The sequence below is a fragment of the Taeniopygia guttata genome, chromosome 30 (genome assembly GCF_048771995.1).
Source record: "Taeniopygia guttata chromosome 30, bTaeGut7.mat, whole genome shotgun sequence".
Lineage (NCBI taxonomy): Eukaryota > Metazoa > Chordata > Aves > Passeriformes > Estrildidae > Taeniopygia > Taeniopygia guttata.
The window spans coordinates 9,348,297-9,371,302 of NC_133055.1; the positions used below are offsets into that span (position 1 = coordinate 9,348,297).

General features: G+C 52.3%; 1 protein-coding gene across 1 annotated transcript; it reads left to right on the forward strand.

Moving 5' to 3' along the window:
- Window positions 1-20,025: 20,025 nt before the first annotated feature.
- LOC140681004 (olfactory receptor 14J1-like) lies at window positions 20,026-20,958 on the forward strand. Its single transcript, XM_072919911.1, has one exon. The coding sequence runs from the start codon at window positions 20,026-20,028 to the stop codon at window positions 20,956-20,958; it is 933 nt and encodes a 310-aa protein (XP_072776012.1).
- Window positions 20,959-23,006: the final 2,048 nt, after the last annotated feature.

Here is a 23,006-nt window from a genome sequence, read left to right on the forward strand (position 1 = left end):
CAGCTCAGGTCCACTCAGTGCCACTAAAAACTACTGAATCCAACCCCAAAATTACTCGATTCCACTGCCTCTTAGGGTGAAATTGGGTTGGAAGGGGATTGGGCAATGAGGGATGCAAATCAGGAGGGGTGAGATGAGAATTGGGTGGAGCGGGATGGGTGGGATGGGGATTGGGAGGTGTGAAATGGGGGAAGTACAGCTTGGGAAGGGATCTTGATGTCCAGGAGGGGTCGCATGGGTAGAGGTTGGCATTTGGGAGATGGGGTGGGGTCTGGAATGAGACAGCCAAAGTTTGGGGGTGATTAAGATAGGGGGAGCCCATTACTGAGTGAGTGTTTGAATAGTCTACATTCATGCGGAGATGCTGGGGTGTCTCACATTCCTGAGGCAGTTTTGGGGCACTCCCCAGCTCTTGGGGGGTTTCCTGAGAGCAGCTCCATGGATCCCCATGGCCAGGGGTGGTTGCCATGGGCATGAGCTCAGAGCTGTGCCAGAGTCCATTGCCTTGGTGCTGAGAGCAGAGAAATGATGAATGGCCCCAGACATCTCCAGTGTGTGTTTGTGGAGGCCTGTGAGCTTACTGGGGAGAGGGCAAAAACGATCCCCTGGAGAAATGCACCGTAGGCTCTGGGCATTCCTCACAGCTCAGGGTGAGGACAGAAGCTTCCCCCATGGTGCTCTGCAGCACTGTGTTAATTTGTCCCAGTTCTGTCCCCATTGGCCCGTTGGCCTTTCCTACCCCTTTTACCCTGATATGTTCATGTTCTAGCAAGTTCTCCCTTCCCTGTTTTCCCATTGGTTTATGTCCCCGCCTGTCCACCCTGGCATTCCCTATTAGTCCCTTTCCCTGTGTACCACCCCTAAACCCTGAGATCCCTGACGCTCTCCTCCAGCCCCTCTTTTTCCATATTTACACCCTAAACCCTCCTTTGTCTTTGTCTTTAACCCCCAGAGCCCTGGAGCGTCAGACCCTGATAAACCCTCGTTGGAGCTCCATGCCTGGGCCCTCCCGTGTCCTCACTGCCGAGCTGCTCCGTGTGTGTGTGTGTGTGCTGGGCTCTCGTGGCTCTGCCCGTTAGCACAAAACACTCCCAGGGAAAGTTGTGCTGCCACCACCACAGACTGACAGTGTCCCTGGGGACCAAGAGGCCACTGTGACACTGAGGGACCAAGGAGAGCATTGCTGCCCTGCCAGGCCTCATGGAACCAAGGATCCTCTGTGACACTGCAGGGCCTTGGGGACCACGGTGACATTGTGACACTGCAGGGCCCAAGGATCCAAGGGACTTTGTGACACCAAGGGGTCCCATGGAACCAAAGGGACATTGTGACACTGGGAGGCCCCATGGAATCATGGAGATCATTGGGACACTCTGGGGCCACATGGAACCGTGGTGACACCAAGTTGTCTGGGAGTGTTGATCTGCTGGAGGGTAGGATGGCTCTGCACAGGGACTGGACAGGCTGGATCCAGGGCCCAAACCCAACAAGGTGAGGTTTAACAAGTCCAAGTGCCAGGTCCTGCACTTTGGCCACAACAACCCTGCAGCGCTACAGGCTGGGGACAGAGGGGCTGGACAGCAGCCAGGCAGAAAGGGACCTGCAGGGACCGATGGACAGCAGGCTGGACATGAGCCAGCCGTGTGCCCAGGTGCCAAGAAGGCCAATGGCTCCTGGCCTGGATCAGGAATGGTGTGGCCAGCAGGAGCAGGGCAGTGATTCTTCCCCTGTGCTGGGCACTGGTTGGGCAGCACCTCGAGTGCTGTGTCCAGTTCTGGGCCCCCCAATTTAGGAAGGATGTGGAGGGGCTGGAGCGTGTCCAGAGAAGGGCAACAAGGCTGGTGAGGTGTGTGGAGCACAATTCCTGTGAGGAGTGGCTGAGGGAGCTGGGGTTGTTTATCTTGGAGAAGAGGAGGCTCAGGGGAGACAAGGCAGTGTCAGGGCACAGGTTGGACTTGATGATCTCCAGGGTCTTCTCCAACCTTGCTGATTTGGTGATTCTCTGAATCCACCCTTGGAGCAGTTGCAGGAGGAGCCCTGGGTCTCCTCTTCAGAAGCTCCAGCAGCCCAGGTCCCTCAGCTTCTCCTCACAGCCCCAAAGCCCATCCTGTCAGTCCTGCAGAGCCTCTGCAGCTCCTCCTCACTGCCCAGAACAGGGAGCCCCACAGCCAGACACAGCAGCCCAGATGTGCCCCCCTGGCCTGGGGTGCCTCTGGCAAGGGAGCAGCACCAGGCACTGCAGGAGCCTGCAGACAATTCCTGCAGCACTTGTGGTGAGACAGAGTGAAAATTTAACAGGGTAGAAATCCATTTAGATTTATGTGAAATGTGCACTTTGAGCTTGCTAAATATGCTGTTTAGTCTGGTGACTGCAGCCCTAGGCATACCACCCCAGCTAAGGAGAAAGAATGCAAATTTCCACACTAAAAGATACGATATAAGAAAGACTCCTCAGACCTTGAAACAGACAGGGCAGAGTGACCCAGGAGTTCTTTCTGTACTTTCTGACAAAAACTGAGTACAAGTGTAACTATCTGTAAGTGTAATGTGAAATCAGTGTAATGAATATGCATTAACCTATTGTGAAATGCTATGCCTATGGAAATTAGTAAGGGTAATAAAGAAGGATCAAGAGTTCTCAGAGGGAGGCATGTCTATTAAAGGGCAATGAATCCCAATATGCATCAACAGCGCTGTGAATAAACATACCCATTCCCTACAAATCTTAAAGGGAATTGTGTGGTTTGATTTTTCATCCTTGTTTCAGTTTGATGTATCAATGACATCCTTCTCCATAGCTTTAGCAGAGGATTTCAGCCCCAAGGTCAAGGCGGCATCTCCTCATCCCTCCCATCTGGGACTCAACTTCCTCTTCACTGACCTCGGTGTCTTCATGTTGCTCCTCTGTGTGCCTGCCCTGTGTCCTTTTCTCTCAGTGGAGGGAGGATGGCAGCACTGCCAGAGTCAATATCTGCCCGGGGCTGCAGATGGTTCCATGAGCCCGGCCGGGCTCAGTGGCCATGTCTAATTTTGGTCATGGACCCTGGACATGAAGACCAGTTCTTTTCCATAGGAATGAAGGAACAGATCCCCACTGTTTTAGGGGCAAATGAGAGGTGACCACCAGAGGACAAGGCCAGCCAGAGCTGCCAGATTCTGTTCTTAGAGATACCCTTGAATATCGGAAATTTTTTCGGCAGAGTGTCAGTTTTGGCAAGGGGCATCAGAAAAGACAGACGGTTCTTTTCCATACAAAGGAGAGCACGGAGCCCCATTGCTCCAGAAGCTGATGAGAGGCGGGCATTGACATCCCAAGATCAGCCTGACCTGTCAGGTGGTCCCTGGGAGGCCAAGCCAGCCAGACCTGTTCCATGTTCCCTCGGTTCCATGGGGCCCCACAGTGTCCCAATGGTCCCTTGCTTCCAGGAGGCCCTGAGGTGTCACAATGCCCCCTTGGTGACACCAGGCCCTGCAGGGTCCTAATGATCTCCATGGTTCCATCAGGCCCCACAGAGTCATAATGGTCTCTGGGTCCATGAAGCCCCGCGGTGTCACCATGGCCCCTTGGTTCCATGGGCTCCAGTGGTGCCACAATGATCCCCTTGGTTCCATGAGGGCCCCACAGTGTCACAGTGATCTCCATGAGAAGGAAAGAACCGAGCCCCAGTGTGGCAGGGGCAGCCACCAGAGGCCAAGGCCGGCCAGACTTGATGGTACTGGCAGATTTTGGCTGGGAGCAACCGTTGGATATAGGGAATTTTAGAGGTGGAATCCCACTTTCAGACATGGACACCCGGAGTTGAATTATGTTTTTTTTTTCCAAAGGAAGGAAAGCACAGAACACCGGTGTTTGAGGGGCAGATGAAAGGCTGCCGTCAGAGGTCTAGGCCAGCCAGACCTCTTTGCCCTGGTAGCTTTTGTCTGAAAGCAACCCTTGGATATGGGGAATTTGGGAGGTGGAACCCCAATTTTGGCTATTTCTGTGTAGATAAGAAGGAGAGTTCTTTTCCATAGGAAGGAAAGCACAGAGCCCATGTGTTTCAAAGGCAGAAGAAGAAAGAGGTGGCTCCTGGAAGGCTCAGCCAACCAGACCTGTTCTTCCTGGCATGTTTTGTAATTGAGGAATTTTTGGATACATGGATTTTGGGAGGAGGAATCTCAATTTTGACCACAGTCACCTTGAGAAGGACAACTATTTACATTGGAAGGAAATCACCAAGCCCCAGTGTTTCAAAAGCAGATGAGATGCATCTCTCAAGAGGCCAAGGGCAGCCCGACCTGTCTGTCCTGGCAGCTTTCACTTGGGAACATTCCTTGGATGTACGGAGTTTTGGAGGAGGAATCCCAATTTTGGCCATGGAACCCTGGAGGAGGACAGTTCTCTCCCATGGGAAGGAAAGCCCAGAGCCCCAGGGCTTCAGGGGCAGATGAGAAGCAGCCCTCGACATGCCAAGGTCAGCCAGACCTGTCAGGTGATCCCCAGGAGGCCCAGCCAGCCAGACCTGTTCCATGTTCCCTTGGTTCCATGGACCCCACAGTGTCACAATGGTCTCCTTGGTTCCATGAGGCCCTGGAGTGTCACAATGTTCCCCTTGCTTCTGCAGTTTCAATGGCCCCGTGCTTCCATGAGGCCTTGCAATGTCACAATGGCTTCGTGGTTCCACAAAGCCCTGATGTGTCACAATGGCCCCTGGGCTCCGTGTGCCCTCGCTGTGTCACAGGGGCTCCTCTGTGACACTGCGGCTGCACAAGGTCACCGTGGACCCTTGGTTCCTTGGGGCCCTCATGTTCACATTGGTCTCCTTGATTCCATGAGGCAGCAGAGTGTCACAATGGCCCCTTGGTTCCATGAGGTTCCGTAGTGTCACCGTGGTGTCCTTGGACCTGCATTGTCACAACTGACCTGTGGTAATCACATATCCTCTGAGCAGAGAGAGAGCTCTCCCAGGATTTTCCTGGGAAGCTGTGAGAAGCTGTGAGAAAGCTCAGAGAAAAGAATGAGAAACAATTCTTATCTTCACTTGCTGCACCTGTTGTTGTGCACATGTGGAATGTGTTATGGAGATTTGTTTATCAAAGGGTGATTTCTAAATTGGCCAGTGGTGATGGTGTTTGGATTTCAATTCACCAGTCTGGTCTGTCTGTATCGGACTGTCTGCAAGAGCGATGAGTGTTTCTTAGCAGTATAGTATAGGATAATGTAATAAAGTGATTGATCAGTCTTCTGGAATCATGGAGTCAGTGCTAATTATTACAGGCTGGGGACGCCCTGCTACGATAGTTATCTAAGTCAATCTTCCCTTACCTCTGAATGCTGAACAGAATAGGCTTAACAGGCATAGCAGGAACACCAACCACTGTAGACCCAAAGAGCTGGCTGAGGAGTTGGGAGAAAACTTCCCCTGGTGTCATTTCCTCACAGTAGGTACCATTATTAAAGTAATTCCAAACACATACAGTTAGTGTGTGGTAGCCTCGAATCTGTCTGCCCACCGTCCAGAGGAAATTAAAAATCCATAAATCCCTCACCATATTAACCCATCAAACAAATTGATTATCAGCCAGATTTGCCATAGTTATAGGATGGGAAAAATGTAGCCACAACCATGTGCCACCCAAACCAGGGTAAGCTAGACCACATGGTGACACCGAACAAGGTTTCTATATCCAGTGCAACAAAAAAAAAATAATGTTACTCAAGAATTGTTATTCTTATTTCACCCTGTTTCTCTCAATGCCTTCAGGCTGCACATTGGTTGCCAAAACTGGTCTTGGTTTACAAGACAGGTGTCTGCTAGGGAAGGCAGCAAAAAGCCTCCTGTGGAATGGAGAATGTAAAACCCCTCCCTCCAAATTATTAGAATCATGAAATCAAGGGGCTCTCAGGCAGGCAAAGATATGGGAATAGGAATGTCAGCTCTTTCCTAGTGTGTATAACAAAGCAAACAAGCAGCAGCAGCTGCGGCACGAACAGCAAACAGAGCAGAGCCCAGTCCCGGCCTTTGGGCCGTGGCGCTTTCCCTGCGGTGCAGTTCCGGGCACAGCCAGCAGGGGCGCTGTGGCTGCCGGGGGCAGGGCAGGTGCGCTGACCCCCACGCGGCTGCAGGGGGCGCTCCGGCCGGGCTCGGCAGCGCGGGGCCATGGCGGCTTTGTCCGAAGGGGGAAGGGCTGGAGAGAGGCTTTGCTTCACAAACCCCGGGGCAGCCGGCTCCGCTGCCCCAGCAGGACTCTCAGAAAGCAGTCAGCTCGGTGCCCCAGCAGGACTGGCAAAAAGCAGTCAGCTGGGCTGGCAGGATGTCTCGGCAGGCAGGGGGTGAGGGGTTCCAAGCAGGGCAGGGAGAGCCCAGCTCAAGATCCTGGACACCAGAACAGACAGGGATAGGTCTCTCTTTTAGTGGGGCAGGTGTAAATAAGGTCCCAGTTTAGTGGCTGTTCTCACGAGCAGAGGCTCACCCCAGGACAGAAGAAACAGCTCTGGCCCGGGCTCTGGCAGCAGCAGTGGAAACTCCCATCTCCAAGAGCAGCAGCTTCTCCCAAAATAAGGGATCAGCCGATAAACATCAGCCAATGATAAGGAAAAAACAGAAAGGAAAAACCCAACCCCCAACACTGGTTTACAATTCCTAATGCTAAGGGAGAATTGTATAAAGTTTTAATTCCACCTTTGTAATTGTTTACATACGAGATCTTGAAATGTCAGGGGTAGGGATTGGAACCTGTTGCTCCAAGGCTCCTCTCACAAAAAGAGGCTTAGAAAGGCTGGTGGTCCTTGGAGGTATTTGGGGATCTATAGGGGCTATTGGGGGTCCTTTCTGTGTCTCCTGACCTGACAGGAGCTTCTCTAATAAACTTTGCCTAAAGCTCCCAGTCTGCCCATGACAGGAGCCCCTGTGAGTCCCTGTGACATCCCGGCTCTTTGGCAGCCTGAGGACACTTAGAAAGTCCCCATGAAACCCCTCTAAGGGCCTGTCAAAATATCTGAACCTTAATAGGCAAACTGTCGGCTCTTAACTGAAAGGTTGGTGGTGCAAGCCCACCCAGGGATGCCATTTATGTCAGAATCTGTGGTATTTAAATGATCTCAAAATTGCAGAAATTTGCTGTCTTTGAGCCCCGCTGCCAAAGAAGAAGCCATAATTCATCTGTGCTGGTTTTCAAGGTTGTTTATTCTTGCTTATCTATAACATGTTCTGTCTGACCTGCAGTAGGCCTTTCTTGCGGGACAGCGTGCAGGGCTCTGCCCCTCAGTGGGAAGTTACAAACATTATATACCAGAAACTACCTGTGCTATATTTACAATAATGTGCCAATACCTATCACCTGTGTTGAACAATGTGTCCCCAGCCTAAACCAACAGAAAAATGCCAACACTGCAGTGAAACATGGAAGGCATGAAGAAGATGAAAAAGGACAGGACACACACGATTTCCTCCATCTTGCCTCCTTTGAACCCCTTATCTAGAATCCTAAAATTCTACTTTTGCACCCGTGTCACACTAATTATTACTCATATCAAACACTCAGAGGGTGTAATTCATCCTGTAAGATTGAAAACTCTTTTCCATGGACAGAGATCACAGGCAGTGTCTCTGGGGGCTCTGTCCAGGGGGGTTCCTGACCCCCTTGCCAGGGTCCCAGACTTGCCAGGGCAGCCAGAGGGATGCCGTGGATTACCACAGCAAACCTCATCAGGACCCATTGCTATAGTCAGTTTCCATGGCAACCAGCACCAGCCCCTGTTGCTATGGTCAGTTCCCATGGCAACCATCACCAACCCCTGTTGCTATGGTCAGTTTCCATGGCAACCTTCCCCAGCCCCTGTTGCTATGGTCAGTCCCTGGGCAGCTCCATGGAGACCCCATGCCAGGGGTGGTTGCCATGGACACCAGCTCAGGCCTGCAGCCAGAGCCCGTTTCCATGGCAACCATTGGCACTCCCATCCCCAGGGTCATGGGATCCCAGAACCACAGAACTGGCTGAGCTGGGAGGGACCCATCAGGATCCTCGAGTCCAACTGCTGGCCCTGCACAGGACACCCCAACACTGCCAGCCTGGGCCTGGCAGCGCTGTCCAAACGCTGCTGGAGCTCAGAGAGCTCTGGAGCTGTGACCCTTCCCTGGGGAGCCTGGGCAGTGCCCCAGCAGCCTCTGGGCAAAAACCTTTCCCTGAGATCCAACCTAAGCCTGCCCCGACTCAGCTGCAGCCGCTCCCTGCACTCCTGTCCCTGGGCACCAGAGTGAAGAGGTTCCCTCAGCCCCAGCCAGGGACCCGCTCCCAAGGCTGCTGCCATGGCCACCAGGGCTGGCACCAGCTGGGATGCTTGGTATCCACAGGCTGGGATTCAGGAATGGGATTTCCCAGTTTCCTGCTCTCGCTAAAACCCCACTGGTGCTCGTTGCCCTCCCACCTTCCACTGAAGGAAAAAAATGGAAAGATCCCAGGCTGGGATAAGAACAATTTACTGGGAACAGCAACAAGATAAGGAACAAACAGGAATAGAAAAACTATTGACAACAGAAGGGATAAGAAAAAGTATTTACAGGGGAAATTACATCACCATCAATTGTATCTTCCTGGCCACGCATCTCCTCCTGCCTGAAAAGGACACCCTTCTCAGAGAGAGAGAGAGAGTCCCTTTCCTGCCCCTGGCAATGACCTGAGGTGGGAGTGAATGTAGTGACAGGGCCATAGCCAGACCCTCATGTTCTTCAATCCCACATAAGGTCATTGGCAGGGGCAGGAGAAGGTACAGGTGTCTTCCCAGCATGGATCACAGGTAACAGGGATCACCAGGGCTCTTCCCAATGTGGGTTGTTCAATGCGGGGGTTAAGCTGGAGTGGTGCATGAAGCTCCTTCTGCAGTTGGGGCACTCACAGGGCTTCCCTCACCAGTGGCTCTGTTGGTGTCGGGTCAAGTGAGAGCTCTGGGTGAAGCTCTTCCCACACTGGGAACACTCGTAGGGCCTCTCCCCAGTGTGGATGCGCCGGTGCCTGATGAGGTTGGAGTTTTGCTTGAAGCCCTTCCCACAGTCAGAGCAGAGGAAGAGCCTCTCCTCAGTGTGGACCCGCTCATGCAGGAGGAGACTGTAGCTGGTGTGAAACCTCTTCCCACATGTGGGGCACATGTAGGACCTCTCCCCAGTGTGGATGCGCCGGTGCCTGACAAGGGTGGAGTTTTTCTTGAAGCCCTTCCCGCAGTCAGGGCAGTGGAAGGGCCTCTCATCCGTGTGAATCCGCTGATGTACAAGGAGATTGGAGCTGGTCTGAAACCTCTTCTGACACTCAGGACACTCATAGGGCCTCTCCCCAGTGTGGATGAGTTGGTGGATGATTAGGTCGGAGCTGCAGCTGAAGCCCTTCCCACACTCCCCACACTCGTAGGGCCATTCCCCAGTGTGGATCATCTGATGTCGTTTCAGATTGTTGCTCCGCCTGAAGCTCTTCCCACACTCCAAGCACTTGTGGGGCTTCTCCCCATCGTGAAGCTTCTCAGGGACCACCAGCTCCGAGCTCTGGCTGAAGCTCTGCCCACCTTCCTGACCCAGAGTGGGCCTTTCCTCCTCAGAGCACCCTGGGCTGGGTTTGCAGACCCTCCTCCTGTGGGATCTCCAGGGCTTTTCCTCCCCGTTGGATTCTTGCGCTGTCGAGTTACTCAAAACGGCCTCTTCCATGAGGTTGTGCTGCAGAGATTTGTCCTTCCTGGTCTCCATCATCAGCTCCTGCTCTGGGGTAGGAAGGACAAGGAGAGGATGGGATTTGCCTCCATGCCACAAGGAAGGGTAAGGAGATCCCCCCAGTGCATCCCCGTCAGGAGAGCGTCGGCAGCGGGGCTGTCCTGCAGCCGGGGGCCGTGCTGGGCTGGGAGATGGAACAGGAGAGAGGGGGAAAGGGGCACTGACTTCTTCCTCACCTGCCTCAGTGTCCCAGGGCATCTTCCTCTTCCTCGCAACCTTCTCCTCCATCTGGCGAATATTTGGGTACAGGAAATTCTGTTTTGGGAGGAAAACAAGGGATGAGCACATTGAGTTTTGTACCGGTTTGAAGGCCAACCAGGAGGAGACTCTAAGCCAGAATGACAATTGAATAAGAAAAGTAGGATCAAGGCAATGATACAGAATCACTGGTTTAAACTCACAGAGTCAGGATATAACCTGACACCCCACTGGTCAGGGTGGTGGTAGCAGTCTGATGAAATGGTGGCTGCAGTCCGGCTGGAGTGATGAACGTGATTCTGTCAAAGCGGTGATCCTGTAGAAGGGTCTGGTCTTCCTCTGAAGGTCCAGTGGTGCTTATGGAGCTCTTGTCCTCTGGGAATGCAGTAGGCAAGGTGGTCGTGGTGTTGCAAGGGTGAGATTATATCCAGGTAGGAATGCTTGGTTCCTCCCCCTGGGCGGAGCATCCCACAATGGGATGATGTAATTTTATCAGTCCTGCAGTGACACCCAATGGCCCATTAACAGAAGATGGCCCCTGGAGGGCGTTATCAGGGCTGAGCCATGGAAGAGATAAAGAACACTGCCCCACCTGTTGATAACAGTTTATGGAGATGGTGACTGAAAACACTTTTGGTTACATCTGACACTGTAACCTGAAACAGTGAGGCACTCCCTGTTCGGGGTGGTGAACACCACCCCCCTTACCCAAACTGGCTCCGGTGTAAAACCCCCACCCTGGGAAGGACACGCACACAGGGGACAATGTCACACTTGCCCTGTCACAGGGGAGATCTCTTTCCCTGTCACTCCCTTGCTCTCCCCCCTTTTCTCTTTCTTTCCGTCTCTCTCTCTACCTCACTTTTACTGTTCAATAAAATCCACTTAAATTTGGTGACCTTTGCACCTTAGTTGGGGCAGAGGCATCTCTGTAACAATTTTATTAACCAGATTGCAACATTATTTTGGCACAGTGAGTTCAGGGCACTGCTGTCTGACCCCAAGTGCCTTTTTGACAACAGCCTGGTTCCCTCCTCTGAGGAGGTTCTGCCTCTTTCTGGAGGAACTCTTAGAAACTTGGATGCAGCTTCCTCTGAGTGACTTTTGGGAGAACTTATGAGGAAAATGGCTGTTGTGGGTGGCCAGTGTAAAGAAAATATATTCCTGTCCTTCCCTGAAAAGTTCGTTAAAGTCACTGGAGGAAAGGGAGCAAATCATACCAGTGAAACTGACCAGGATCAGTCACCCCAAGGTGAGGAACACAAGGCTACTAAAGTCCTACAAGAAGCCCAGCTCAAGTAGCTAAACTCCCGAATAATTAGTGAATTCACAGGCTTGGGGGCTTTTCCAAATATGAGAATCATTATTTTCTTCATTCCCGTCACCTTTGTGACAGCTACACAGAGCTTTTCCTTCCTTTTAATAATCTGTATTGGGACAAATTTCCATGTTTCTTTTTTGGAACCTGCCAGCATCTGAGTTGGAGCTGTGCTGGAAGTGATGGAATTTGGAATTGTCACAGAATTGCTTCTGTTGTTGGTTTATTAATGTTTGGGATTTGATGTGTTTCCATCACAAGAGACTTGTGGGAAGAGCAAATATTCCTCAAGGCATTTTATGTAGGGTTAAGTTTAATTTCTGCTGAGTTTGTTTTGTCTTGTGCCCAGGGGATGCTCAAGGGATCTCTGGTTTTGGTTTGGTCCTAATTTTCTTCTGATTTGTCTTTATCACTTAAAAACACCTGAAAAATGACTAAAAAGAGTATTGATCAGAGATGTCAAAAGTCCCACCATTTAAGAGGTATCTGAGGTGGGATTTATGGTTTGGGAACGTATTCTGGAGGATTTGTGGGTTCTTGGGGGATATCTGGTAGTATTCTCCATATCTTTGCACTCCAAAAGCCAAGGTGGATTGCTCTGTCACCTCAAAATTATTCAATCCCACTGGAAACCCCACAATCTTACCCCAAAATTGCTCAATCCCACCTCAAAATGGCTGGTTCCCACCTCAGTCCCATGCCAAAATTACTCAATTCCACAGCCTCTAGGATGAGATGGGGTTGGAAGGAGATTGAGAGAAGTAAGATCCAAATTTGAGGTTTTGGGATCAGGATTGTATGGGGCTGGGTGGGTGTGATTTATTTTGATAATAAATAAAACTATCAGAATTATTGATTTCTGTCCCATTCATTTTCTGACAGTTCTGGTTTGCTTTTCAGAGTGCCCCCTTCTCAGCTGATTTTGTTTGTGACCTCTTGTCCCAGACTGAAAAGCAAGATGTGTTCTATTTGCCATCTGTATGGCAGTTGTCCTGTGTTAAGTGGGCAGTTTTTCCTTATCTCTTCCACAATCAATCCTCTCTCAGGGGAGACATCTGCTGATAATGGGCTATTGAATGTCACTGCATGACTGATAAGAACTGTAACATCCCATTGTGAGACGCTCTGCCCAGAGGGAGGAGCCAAGCATTCCTACCTGCATCTAGATTTGAGATTCTGGCCCACCAACAAAGCTTTTTCTGGGCTGGATTTCTCAGAGGAACAGCTGCCTCTTCCTCTTCAGAAGAAGACACCCTTTTCTACAGGATCATTTCTGCAACAGAACCATTACCTGACACTCCAGTAGGACTGCAGCCACCATTCCAATGGGACTGCGGCCAACACCCTGTCCAACAGAGTGTCAGGTTGTATTCTGGCTCTCTCAGTGTTGTTTTGGTTCACTGCATTGTTCATATTTTAATTTTCTTCCCTAATAAAGAGCTGTTATTCCTGCTCCCATATTTTTACCGGAGAGTCCCCCTTAATTTCAAATTTATAACAATTGTGAAATAAAGAGTTGGCATTTTTCCATTTCAGGGGAGGCCCCTGCCTTCCTTAGCAGACACGTGTCATTCCAAACCAAAACACCTCCTTTCTCTCTTGCCTCTCTTTGCCTGCTCTGTTTCTCTCTCAGTGCCGCCCCTGACCCAGGGCAGCTCCCACCAAAGACCCTGCCCTGATTTAATTCCCAATCCATGAGCTATGACAACCATGGGTGAAGTTATGAAGGCTGGCAGTGAAATGTCACTGTAGGATCTTGCTCCACTTGGCTTTTGGCTCTTCCATAAGAGCTTTTCCTTCAAGGGCAGGGAAATCTTTTCCTGGCTGGGAACTGGAATTCCAGCCCCTGGGAGTGTGTGCCATGGATCCCAGAGGGGCATTCCTGAGGCTCCCAGGGTGCTGCTCCTGCTGTGCCTCCCAAGGAGCTGTGCAGGGCAGGGGACAAGGTGCAGCAGCTGTGTTGGTTCTGCAGTGCCACAACGGCCCCTGGTTCCAGGAGTTTCCTCACTGCCAACAGCCGTTCCTGGGTTCCATGATGCCCTGCTGTGTCCCCATGGATATTTGGTGTCATGAAGTTCTTCAGTGTCACAATGGCCACCTCGCTCCATGAGCTTCTACAGTGTCCAAATGGCCTCCTTGGATGGGCAGTGTCACCATGGACCATTGGCTCCATGCAGCCCCGCTGGGTCACCATGGACTCCTGGGTTCCATGAGGTTCTGGGGGTGTCTCCATGGTCTCCTTGGATCCACAGTGTCACAATGGACCACTGGATCCACGTGGCCCTGCTGTGTCACCATGGCCCCTTGGTTCCATGGGACCCCAGGGTCAAGATTGACTCTTTGCTTCCTCATCCTATGGGAGAGAATTTTCCTTCTTCTTCAGGGGCCTATGGCCAAAACCGGGATTCCTTCCCCAAATTTCCTTATATGCAAAGATTTTTCCCCGATGAAATCTGCGAATATAAACAGGTCTGGCTGCCTTGGCCACCCAGGGGCCACCTCTCATCTGCCTTTCAGACACTGAGTCCGTGTGCTTTTCTTGCTTAAAAAGCATCCATCTCGATCAGGCACCCATTGCCAAAATTTGGGATCTCCCTCCCAAATTCCCTAAATACAAAGATAGCTCCCAGAAAAATGATGCCAGGAATCACAAGTCTGGCTGGCCTTGGCTTCCTGAGGTCTGGCACTCATGTTCCTCTGAAATACTGGGGCTCTGTGCTTTCCTTCCTAATGAAAAGAACTCTTCTTCCTGTCCAGGCACCCATGGCTAAACCTGGGATTCCACCTCCAAAACTCAGTACATAGAAGGATTGCTCCCAAGTGAAATCAGCCAGGACGGACAGGTCTTTGGCCTCTTGGGGGCTTCTTCTCATCAGTTTTTGAAATACTGGGGCTCGGTGCTTTCCTTCTAATGGAAAAGAACCTTCTTTCTTCTCAATATGTCTGTGGTCAAAACTGAGATTCTTCATCCCAAAATCCTCTCCTCTCCTCTCCTCTCCTCTCCTCTCCTCTCCTCTCCTCTCCTCTCCTCTCCTCTCCTCTCCTCTCCTCTCCTCTCCTCTCCTCTCCTCTCCTCTCCTCTCCTCTCCTCTCCTCTCCTCTCCTCTCCTCTCCTCTCCTCTCCTCTCCTCTCCTCTCCTCTCCTCTCCTCTCCTCTCCTCTCCTCTCCTCTCCTCTCCTCTCCTCTCCTCTCCTCTCCTCTCCTCTCCTCTCCTCTCCTCTCCTCTCCTCTCCTCTCCTCTCCTCTCCTCTCCTCTCCTCTCCTCTCCTCTCCTCTCCTCTCCTCTCCTCTCCTCTCCTCTCCTCTCCTCTCCTCTCCTCTCCTCTCCTCTCCTCTCCTCTCCTCTCCTCTCCTCTCCTCTCCTCTCCTCTCCTCTCCTCTCCTCTCCTCTCCTCTCCTCTCCTCTCCTCTCCTCTCCTCTCCTCTCCTCTCCTCTCCTCTCCTCTCCTCTCCTCTCCTCTCCTCTCCTCTCCTCTCCTCTCCTCTCCTCTCCTCTCCTCTCCTCTCCTCTCCTCTCCTCTCCTCTCCTCTCCTCTCCTCTCCTCTCCCCTCCCCTCCCCTCCCTTAGAAACACTTGCCCTCTGTGCTTTCCTTCTTATACAAAAAACCATCCGTATGTACGGAGAAATGGCAGAAACTGGGATTCCACCTCCCAGATTCCCTATATCCAAGGGTTGTTTTCAGACAAAAGCTACCAGGACAGAGAGGTGTGGCTGCCTTAGGCCTCTGGTGGCCGCCATTTATCTGCCCCTGAAACACCGGTGTTCCATGCTTTTCTTCCTATGGAAAAGGACCGTCCTTCTCCCCCAGATGTCCATGTCTGAAAGTGGGATTCCACCTCTAAAATTCCCTATATCCAACGGTTGCTCCCAGACAAAATCTGCCAGTACCATCAAGCCTGGCTGGCCTTGGCCTCTGGTGGCTGCCCCTGCCACCCTGGGGCTCGGTTCTTCCCTTCCCATGGAGATCACTGTGACACTGTGGGCACCTCATGGGACCAAGGGGATCATTGTGGCACCACTGGAGCCCATGGAACCAAGGGGCCATGGTGACACCGCGGGGCTTCATGGACCCAGAGACCATTATGACTCTGTGGGGCCTGATGGAACCATGGAGATCATTAGGACCCTGCAGGGCCTGGTGTCACCAAGGGGGCATTGTGACACCTCAGGGCCTCCTGGAAGCCAGGGACCATTGGGACACTGTGGGGCCCCATGGTACCGAGGGAACATGGAACAGGTCTGGCTGGCTTGGCCTGCCAGTGGCCACCTGACAGGTCTGGCTGATGTTGGAATGCCAAGGGCTGCCTCTCATCAGCTCCTGGAGCACTGGGTCTCTGTGCTTTCCTTGCTATGGAAAAGAACTCTCATTCTTCTCCAGGCACACATGGCCAGAATTCAGATTTCACCTCCAAATTTCCTTTTATCCAGGGATTACTCCCATAGGAATATTGCCATGAGAAGTCTGGCTGGCAATGGTTTCATGAGGGTGACCTCTCATCTGTCCCAAAAACACTGGGGAAGGCTCCGTGCTTTCCTTCCTATGGGAAAGAACTTTCCAGCTTCTCCTAGTGCCCATGGCTGACATTGGGGTTCTACCTCCAAAATTCCCTATATCCAAAGGTTGGTCCCAGAAAAATCTGCCATTACTGACAATTCTGGCTGGCCTTGGCCTAGTGAGGCTCTCACCTCCCTTCCAAGCACTGGGGCTCTGGGCTTTCCTTCCTATGGAAAAGAACTGTCCTTCTTGTCCAGGTGCCTATGGCCAGAATTGGGGTTCCACCTCCAACACTGCCTGTTGTGACAGACTGGAGGAGATTGTTGGCTGGAAACATTTTGTGTGTTGGGAAGGAAGGGGCAGGTCCAGCTTTGCCCTGCCCTGGAACCCCAGCCCTGCCCTGCCCTGGAAGCCCAATCCCCCCAGAGCCTCTATCCCAGCCCAGCAGTGTCTGCCAGTCCCTGGCACAGCACAGGCAATGCTCCACAGCCACCTCTGGAGCCCCAGAGACCCAGCTCCAGTGACACCAGCCCTGAGCAAGGGGCCCAGGGCAGGTGTCCATGGCAAACAACCATCACAGCAGCTCCAGGCCTTGGTTGTCGCGGCACCAAACCAAGGAACGCGTCCCTGTGGCTGTTGCTGTGGAACCTGGTGACACCAATGAGTGTCACTGCAATTGTACCTGGAACAGCCCTGGCACTGCTTTGTCCTGAGGGCTGCCATGGCAGCTGAATGCAGCAACAGCTCTGCAGGCCATGGAACCTGGCTGCAGAAATGACTCCTTGGGGTGGTTTCCAAGGAAACCTGAACTGATGAGCGTTGCCATGGCACCCAAACCCATCAGTCTGGTCAGTGCAGTGTCCATGGACACAGCCCCTTGCAATGGCCCAGTGCGGGTTGGGATGATGATCCACCCTCATAGCTGTAGTGGCCTTGGAGGCACCTTCGGCTTGGCACAGACCTGAGGAGGGTGTCTGTTTTCAATGGGGAAACTCAGGAGTTTAGTTAACTTCAAAAATAAAAGAAGGAGAAACCCTCCTTGGCCGTGCACAGCCAGTTCTTTGAGCAAAGCAGGTCCCAGGTGAGTGAAGAGAGACAGGATGGGGTTCGGGAATGGGGAGCAAGGTTGTCCACACTGGGTCAGATCTCAAGGCACAGTGTCTCTGACCAGGCCAGAGCTCCTTAGGAGTGTCCCTGGGTCAGTATCAGTCACTGAATGCTGCAATCACATATTGTATAATAAGAAGAGTAATAAAAGACACCCTTTAAAACAGGAATACGTATTTTGTAAAAAGTTTTAAAATTATTTCTCCATAACTGCAGAAGGAAATCCTCCTAATGAACTGCCCCAGACCAGAGGGAAATCATGGCAGAGCCATGGTTTGTCAGGACTTGCTTGATCCTAATGAGCCCCGTGGTGCATTTGGAGCTGAGCCCTGGAACCTCAGGGCCTGAGAGGAGATTGCACAAACCTTTCCAGAAGTCAAAGTCAAGAGGAAATACCCAAATGTGTCAAAGCATTAATGGGACCCACTGAGGTCCATCCCCAGCACAGGCTCCTCATGGACTCCTTGGAGGAGAGAATTGGAGGCCAGGATGGCACAAAAACCTCTCAGAGACTCAAAATGGCAAAAAAAACTCTCAGTGTGGAAAGGACAATCTAAAGTACCATACAAAAGTTGAGTATCTCAAAGTATTAATGAGCTCCACTGAGTGTCAGTACAAAGCTCTCAAGGGACTCGTTAAAGCAGATAATTGGGGCCATGATTGCACAAACCTCTCACAGAGTCTGGATCAAAAGGGAAACAACAAGTACCTTAAAAGAACTGAAGTACCTTGAAGCATTAATGAGCCCCACTGAGTGTTGTTATCGACAAAGCCTCTCCAGGGACTAATTACAGCAGATAATTGGAGGCCATGATTGTACAAAGCTCTCAGAGACTCCAAGGCAAAAGCAAAGCCCAAAGTCCTTTGAAGAACCTGCAGTCCCTGGGAGCATGAAGGAGCCCCCAGGGCCATTCCTGGCCAAGGCTCCCCAGGGACTCCTTCCAGCAGATCCTTGAGGCCACTGGGATGTGGGCTAGGGGGGGATGCTGAGGGCAGGACCAGGGGGTGACAGTGCCCAGCCTGGCTGGGGCTGTGCCAGGAGGCCCCAGGGCCTCAGGACAAGGTGTCTCCTCACAGCCCTTGGTGGCACAGACCCTGCTGTGCCCCAGGGCACCAAGACTTGGCTTCTCTTTGTCCCCACCTGTCATCAGTGCCTCCAGTTCTCTGCTCTGCCTGGGGCCTGGGGACATTTTCTCAGTCGTGCCCCTCAGTGGGACCCATTAAAAGTCCAAGAAACTTTGGAGTTGGATTCTGACTTGGAGTTCTGGAGAGGTTTCTGCAGCTCCCTCTCAGGGCCTGATGTTCAGGGCCTGAGCACAAAGCCCCAGAGGATCATTAAAGTCCTTGTGCTGTGTCTGTGCTGCTGAGCTGGGCCGGGCTCTAGGCACAGAGGGTGATCCTGGTAACCAAGCAGAGCTTCAAAAGCACATTTCTCTTGCTGAGCAGCTCTTCTCCCAGCCCAGCAGGGCTGGGGCACTGCCTGCAGCCAGCCCGGGCACAGCACAGAGGCACAGAGAGCTTCAATCAGTCAGGGCTGGGAAGGGGCTGAGAAGTGCCTGGGGCAGAATCACTGCCAGCCCTTGGCACAGGAACCTCTGGCTGCAGGACAATGCAGCTGCAGCTCCTGGAGTGATCTCCTAAAGCTGGAACATCCCAATGCCCACAGACCCTGTGAGTACCACTCTGAGCATTTCTGGTGCAGGGGAGGTGAAATTTTGATGAAGCTCTGAAATACTGAAGGGTTCTCACCAGTCATAAAATATTTCCAAGACAAGGATTTGATAAAAATGAGATTTCCAGAGATTTTGTATTCAGTTTCCTTCTACTGGAGAATGGCAGGGAAAGAGGGATAAATATTAAAGGTTGATTATGAATTTTGACAAGTGCCTGAGACATCTGAACTGTTAGTTTTAGTGCTCACAGGAGATCCCTAATGTTCTTTCAGCCACTCTGCCCATGGACAGCAGCAGCAGCACCTCTGCTGGAGCCATCAGGCTCAGTCTGAGCTGTCCTTGCTCCAAGCTGCAAACAGAACCTGCCCCCAGCCAGTGCCCTGCAAACAGGCAGGGTTCTGTCAGGCCAAGGAGAGTGCACAGAGATTTGGGGTCTGGGAGTGCTGGCACAGAGAGATCAGGCACAGGGAAACACTTGCAGGAGGAAAATCTCCAGGAAGCAGAGAGAAGATCAGGGAAGGAGAGAAAACAAAAGCGAGAAATGCTCTGGAAGGGAGAGTTTAGAGATGTCCAGAGGATCCCCTCCAGTGCAGCCCCTCCCTCTGCACAAGCCCCCTCCCTCCTGTCCCCCAGCCAAGCCTCTGCCCTCAGGGCCGGGGCTCCAAGGTGTGCAGCCCCTCCTGTGCAGGCAGAGCTGCAGCAGAGCCGTGGGGCAGCTCTGCAGCCCCGGGCCCAGTTCCCTCTGCAGAGCACAGGGCTGGGAGCAGCTGCCCGGCACTGGGGGCTCTGGCAGGGGGCACAGCTGGCTCAGGGTGACACAGCTGTCCCCAGTGCCCGGCTCTGGGCAATGCTGGCAGTGCAGCCAGGGAAGGAGCTGCGTGTCCCTTCATCCAGTGCCATCAGAAGGACACTTGGAAGTCTCCCTGAGATTTCAGACCAAGCTGATATCTTCAATGCAGGGTGCAAACCTGTCCTAGAGCATCACTGAGTTATAAGATTGATGGGGAAAGGCAGAGGTGTTCTGACACTGAAAATGCTGCTGGGTTGGTGAAATGAGCAACATGAGTCCTTGGCTCCAAATGTGGAGCTGGGCAGTGGTGGATCCATCTGCTCTCAGCAGTACCTGGGGGTTTGTAAGACAAACATGGGAGTGTGAACATCCTTCATGTGAGAAAATGAAAGCCCAGAGAAACTCCAAGCAGAATGAAGTGACAGACCATGTCTCCCCAGTCTCCACTCATCCTGTAGCCTCAGGGAACCAACTCTGTTCTCCTGGAGGGCAGCAGAAATGCTGGGCATTTCTGATATTCAAAAATAGCAGGAGAGACATAGGGGGAGCTTAAAATGAAAACCTCTAAGCTCTTAAACACAGAAGAATATCCTTGTGTGTCACAGAGGAGGGTGTATGGGAAATGGCTTTGATTTTGGTTACAGGTAACTCCTCCAAAACTTAACTATCCTTTTCTCTGAACAGGTGCCCATGTGCAGCCACAGGAAATGTCCAACAGCAGCTCCATCAGCCACTTCCTCCTGCTGGCACTGGCAGACACGCGGCAGCTGCAGCTCCTGCACTTCTGCCTCTTCCTGGGCATCTCCCTGGCTGCCCTCCTGGGCAACGGCCTCATCATCAGCGCCGTAGCCTGCGGCCACCACCTGCACACGCCCATGTTCTTCTTCCTGCTCAACCTGGCCCTCAGCGACCTGGGCTCCATCTGCACCACTGTCCCCAAAGCCATGCACAATTCTCTCTGGGACACCAGGGACATCTCCTACACAGGATGTGCTGCACAGCTCTTTTTCTTTCTCTTCTTCATTGGAGCAGAGTATTTCCTCCTGACCATCATGTGCTATGACCGCTACGTGTCCATCTGCAAACCCCTGCACTATGGGACCCTCCTGGGCAGCAGAGCTTGTGCCCACATGGCAGCAGCTGCCTGGGCCAGTGCCTTTCTCAATGCTCTGCTGCACACGGCCAATACATTTTCCCTGCCCCTGTGCCATGGCAATGCCCTGGGCCAGTTCTTCTGTGAAATCCCCCAGATCCTCAAGCTGTCTTGCTCCAAATCCTATCTCAGGGAACTTGGTCTCATTGCTGTTACTGTGTCTGTGGGATTTGGATGTTCTGTGTTCATTGTTTTCTCCTATGTGCAGATCTTCAGGGCTGTGCTGAGGATCCCCTCTGAGCAGGGACGGCACAAAGCCTTTTCCACCTGCCTCCCTCACCTGGCCGTGGTCTCTCTGTTCCTCACAACTGTAGTATTTGCTCACCTGAAGCCCCCCTCTATGTCCTCCCCATCCCTGGATCTGGCCCTGTCAGTTCTGTACTCAGTGGTGCCTCCAGCCCTGAACCCCCTCATCTACAGCCTGAGGAACCAGGAGCTCAAGGCTGCAGTGAGGAGACTGATGACTGGATGCTTTCAGGTACATTAAAGTGCTTGGCAATTTCTGCAAATCAATTTAAATACAAGTCATCTGTGGTATTTCTTGTTGCTTTAACTGTGGGGAATTTTTTTTCCCTTTTACTTTCTTCATATTGTCCACAATAAATATAATTTTTAGTTCCATTTCTCATATTGTTACTCAACATATCCCCTGTGCCCACAGACTCTGTCAATGAGGGACTGCACTCTCAGTGGCTTTAAAGGAACTAAAGAATCTCCCAGCACAGTTTTCTGCAGAGATGCCCTTTTGTTGCCTTCTCTGGAGCTGCAGCAGCAATGTCTGTGTGCAGAGCTGGGGGCAGATCAGTGCTGGCACAGCAGCTCTGCTCCTGCTGGCCACACCATTCCTGATCCAGGCCAGGAGCCATTGGCCTTCTTGGCCACCAGGGCACACGGCTGGCTCATGTCCAGCCTGCTGTCCATCAGTCCCTGCAGGTCCCTTTCTGCCTGGCTGCTGTCCAGCCACTCTGTCCCCAGCCTGTAGCGCGGCAGGGTTGTTGTGGCCAAAGTGCAGGACCCGGCACTTGGACTTGTTAAACCTCACCTTGTTGGGTTTGGGCCCTGGATCCAGCCTGTCCAGTCCCTGTGCAGAGCCCTCCTACCCTCCAGCAGATCAACACTCACATCCAGCTTGGTGTCATCTACAAAGATGTCCTTGGTTCCAAGGGGCCCCTCAGTGTCACAATGTCCCTTTGGTTGCACCAGGCCCTGCACTGTCACACTGGTCTCCTTGGTTCCATGGGGTCCCAAAATGTGACAATGGACTCCTTGGTTCCATGGGGCTTCACAGTGTCACAATGTTCTCGTTGGTGCCGCAGTTTCACAGTGGCCCCTCGGTTCCATGGGGCCCCAGGGTGTCACAAAGGCCCCATGGTTACATGAGGTCCCACACTGTCACAATGCTCTCTGTGGCTCCACAAGTCCCCTCAGTGTCACAATGGATTCCTTGTTTCCACGAGCCCACACAGTGTCACAAGGGCTTTCCAGATTCCTTGAGGCCCCAGAGTGTCACAGTGGCCCCTTGGTTACACAAGGTCCTGCAGTGTCACAATGTCCCCTTGATTCCATGAGGCCCCGCAGTGTCAGAAGGGCCCCTTGGTTCCACTGGGCCGTGGACTCTCCCAATGCTCTCCTTGGTTTCGCAGTGTCACAGTGGTGAAACCCCTCGGTTACACGAGGCCTCGCAGTGTCACCATGGCCTCTGTGGCTCCACCAGGACCCAGTGTCACGGGGACTCCCTGGTTCCATTGGGCCCCAGAGCACCACAATGGAGCCCTGATTCTATGGGGCTGCACAGTGTCACCATGGTCCTCTTAGTTCCACAAGGCCCTGCAGTGTCACAATGGCCCCAGAGTGTCCCAATCATCACAGAATGACCGAATTAAATAGGCTGGAAAAGACCTTTGGGATCACCAAGTCCAACCAATGCCCTAATACTGCCTTGTCACCCAGACCATGCCACTGAGTGCCACTGGAGAGTGTTGCCTTTATGAGAGACAACGGCGACCTGGTTGCAAGACGACAGCACGGCAGCCCGGCCTTGCCCGGGCTATTCGGGCTAACGACAAACGCTGACACCAATGTGGTGGACAGTCAAAAGCCTTTATTATCTTATCTCATGGGTTTAAATAGTCTTGGGGGACTTTGCTACGTCGGGGGGGGTTGGTAGGGTCTCTAGGTTAGTCGGGAGTGGAAAACTACTGGGTTAGGTGTGGTTACATGCTTTGGGGTTAATAGATAACGTGAAGCAGGGAGAAGGGGGGAAGGGTCTCTCTTTCCGTCACATCCCGAGATCTTCTGTTCGCCTGTCCCTATCTACCACATCTCCCCTCCCCTTATCATATGTAAAATGAGGTAGTCGTAGATATAGGCACTGGAGTGAGGTACAAACTTGTAACTTGTTGAGGAAAGGTTGGTTTGGTAAACCTGAGCAATTTTCGCAAGGCGAGTCTCGAAGGCTTTTGCGACTGACTGTGTTTGCAGTTTTTGGTTTACAGTATTTGTTGCTGGCCTACGAACAGAATGTTCATCCGCTCT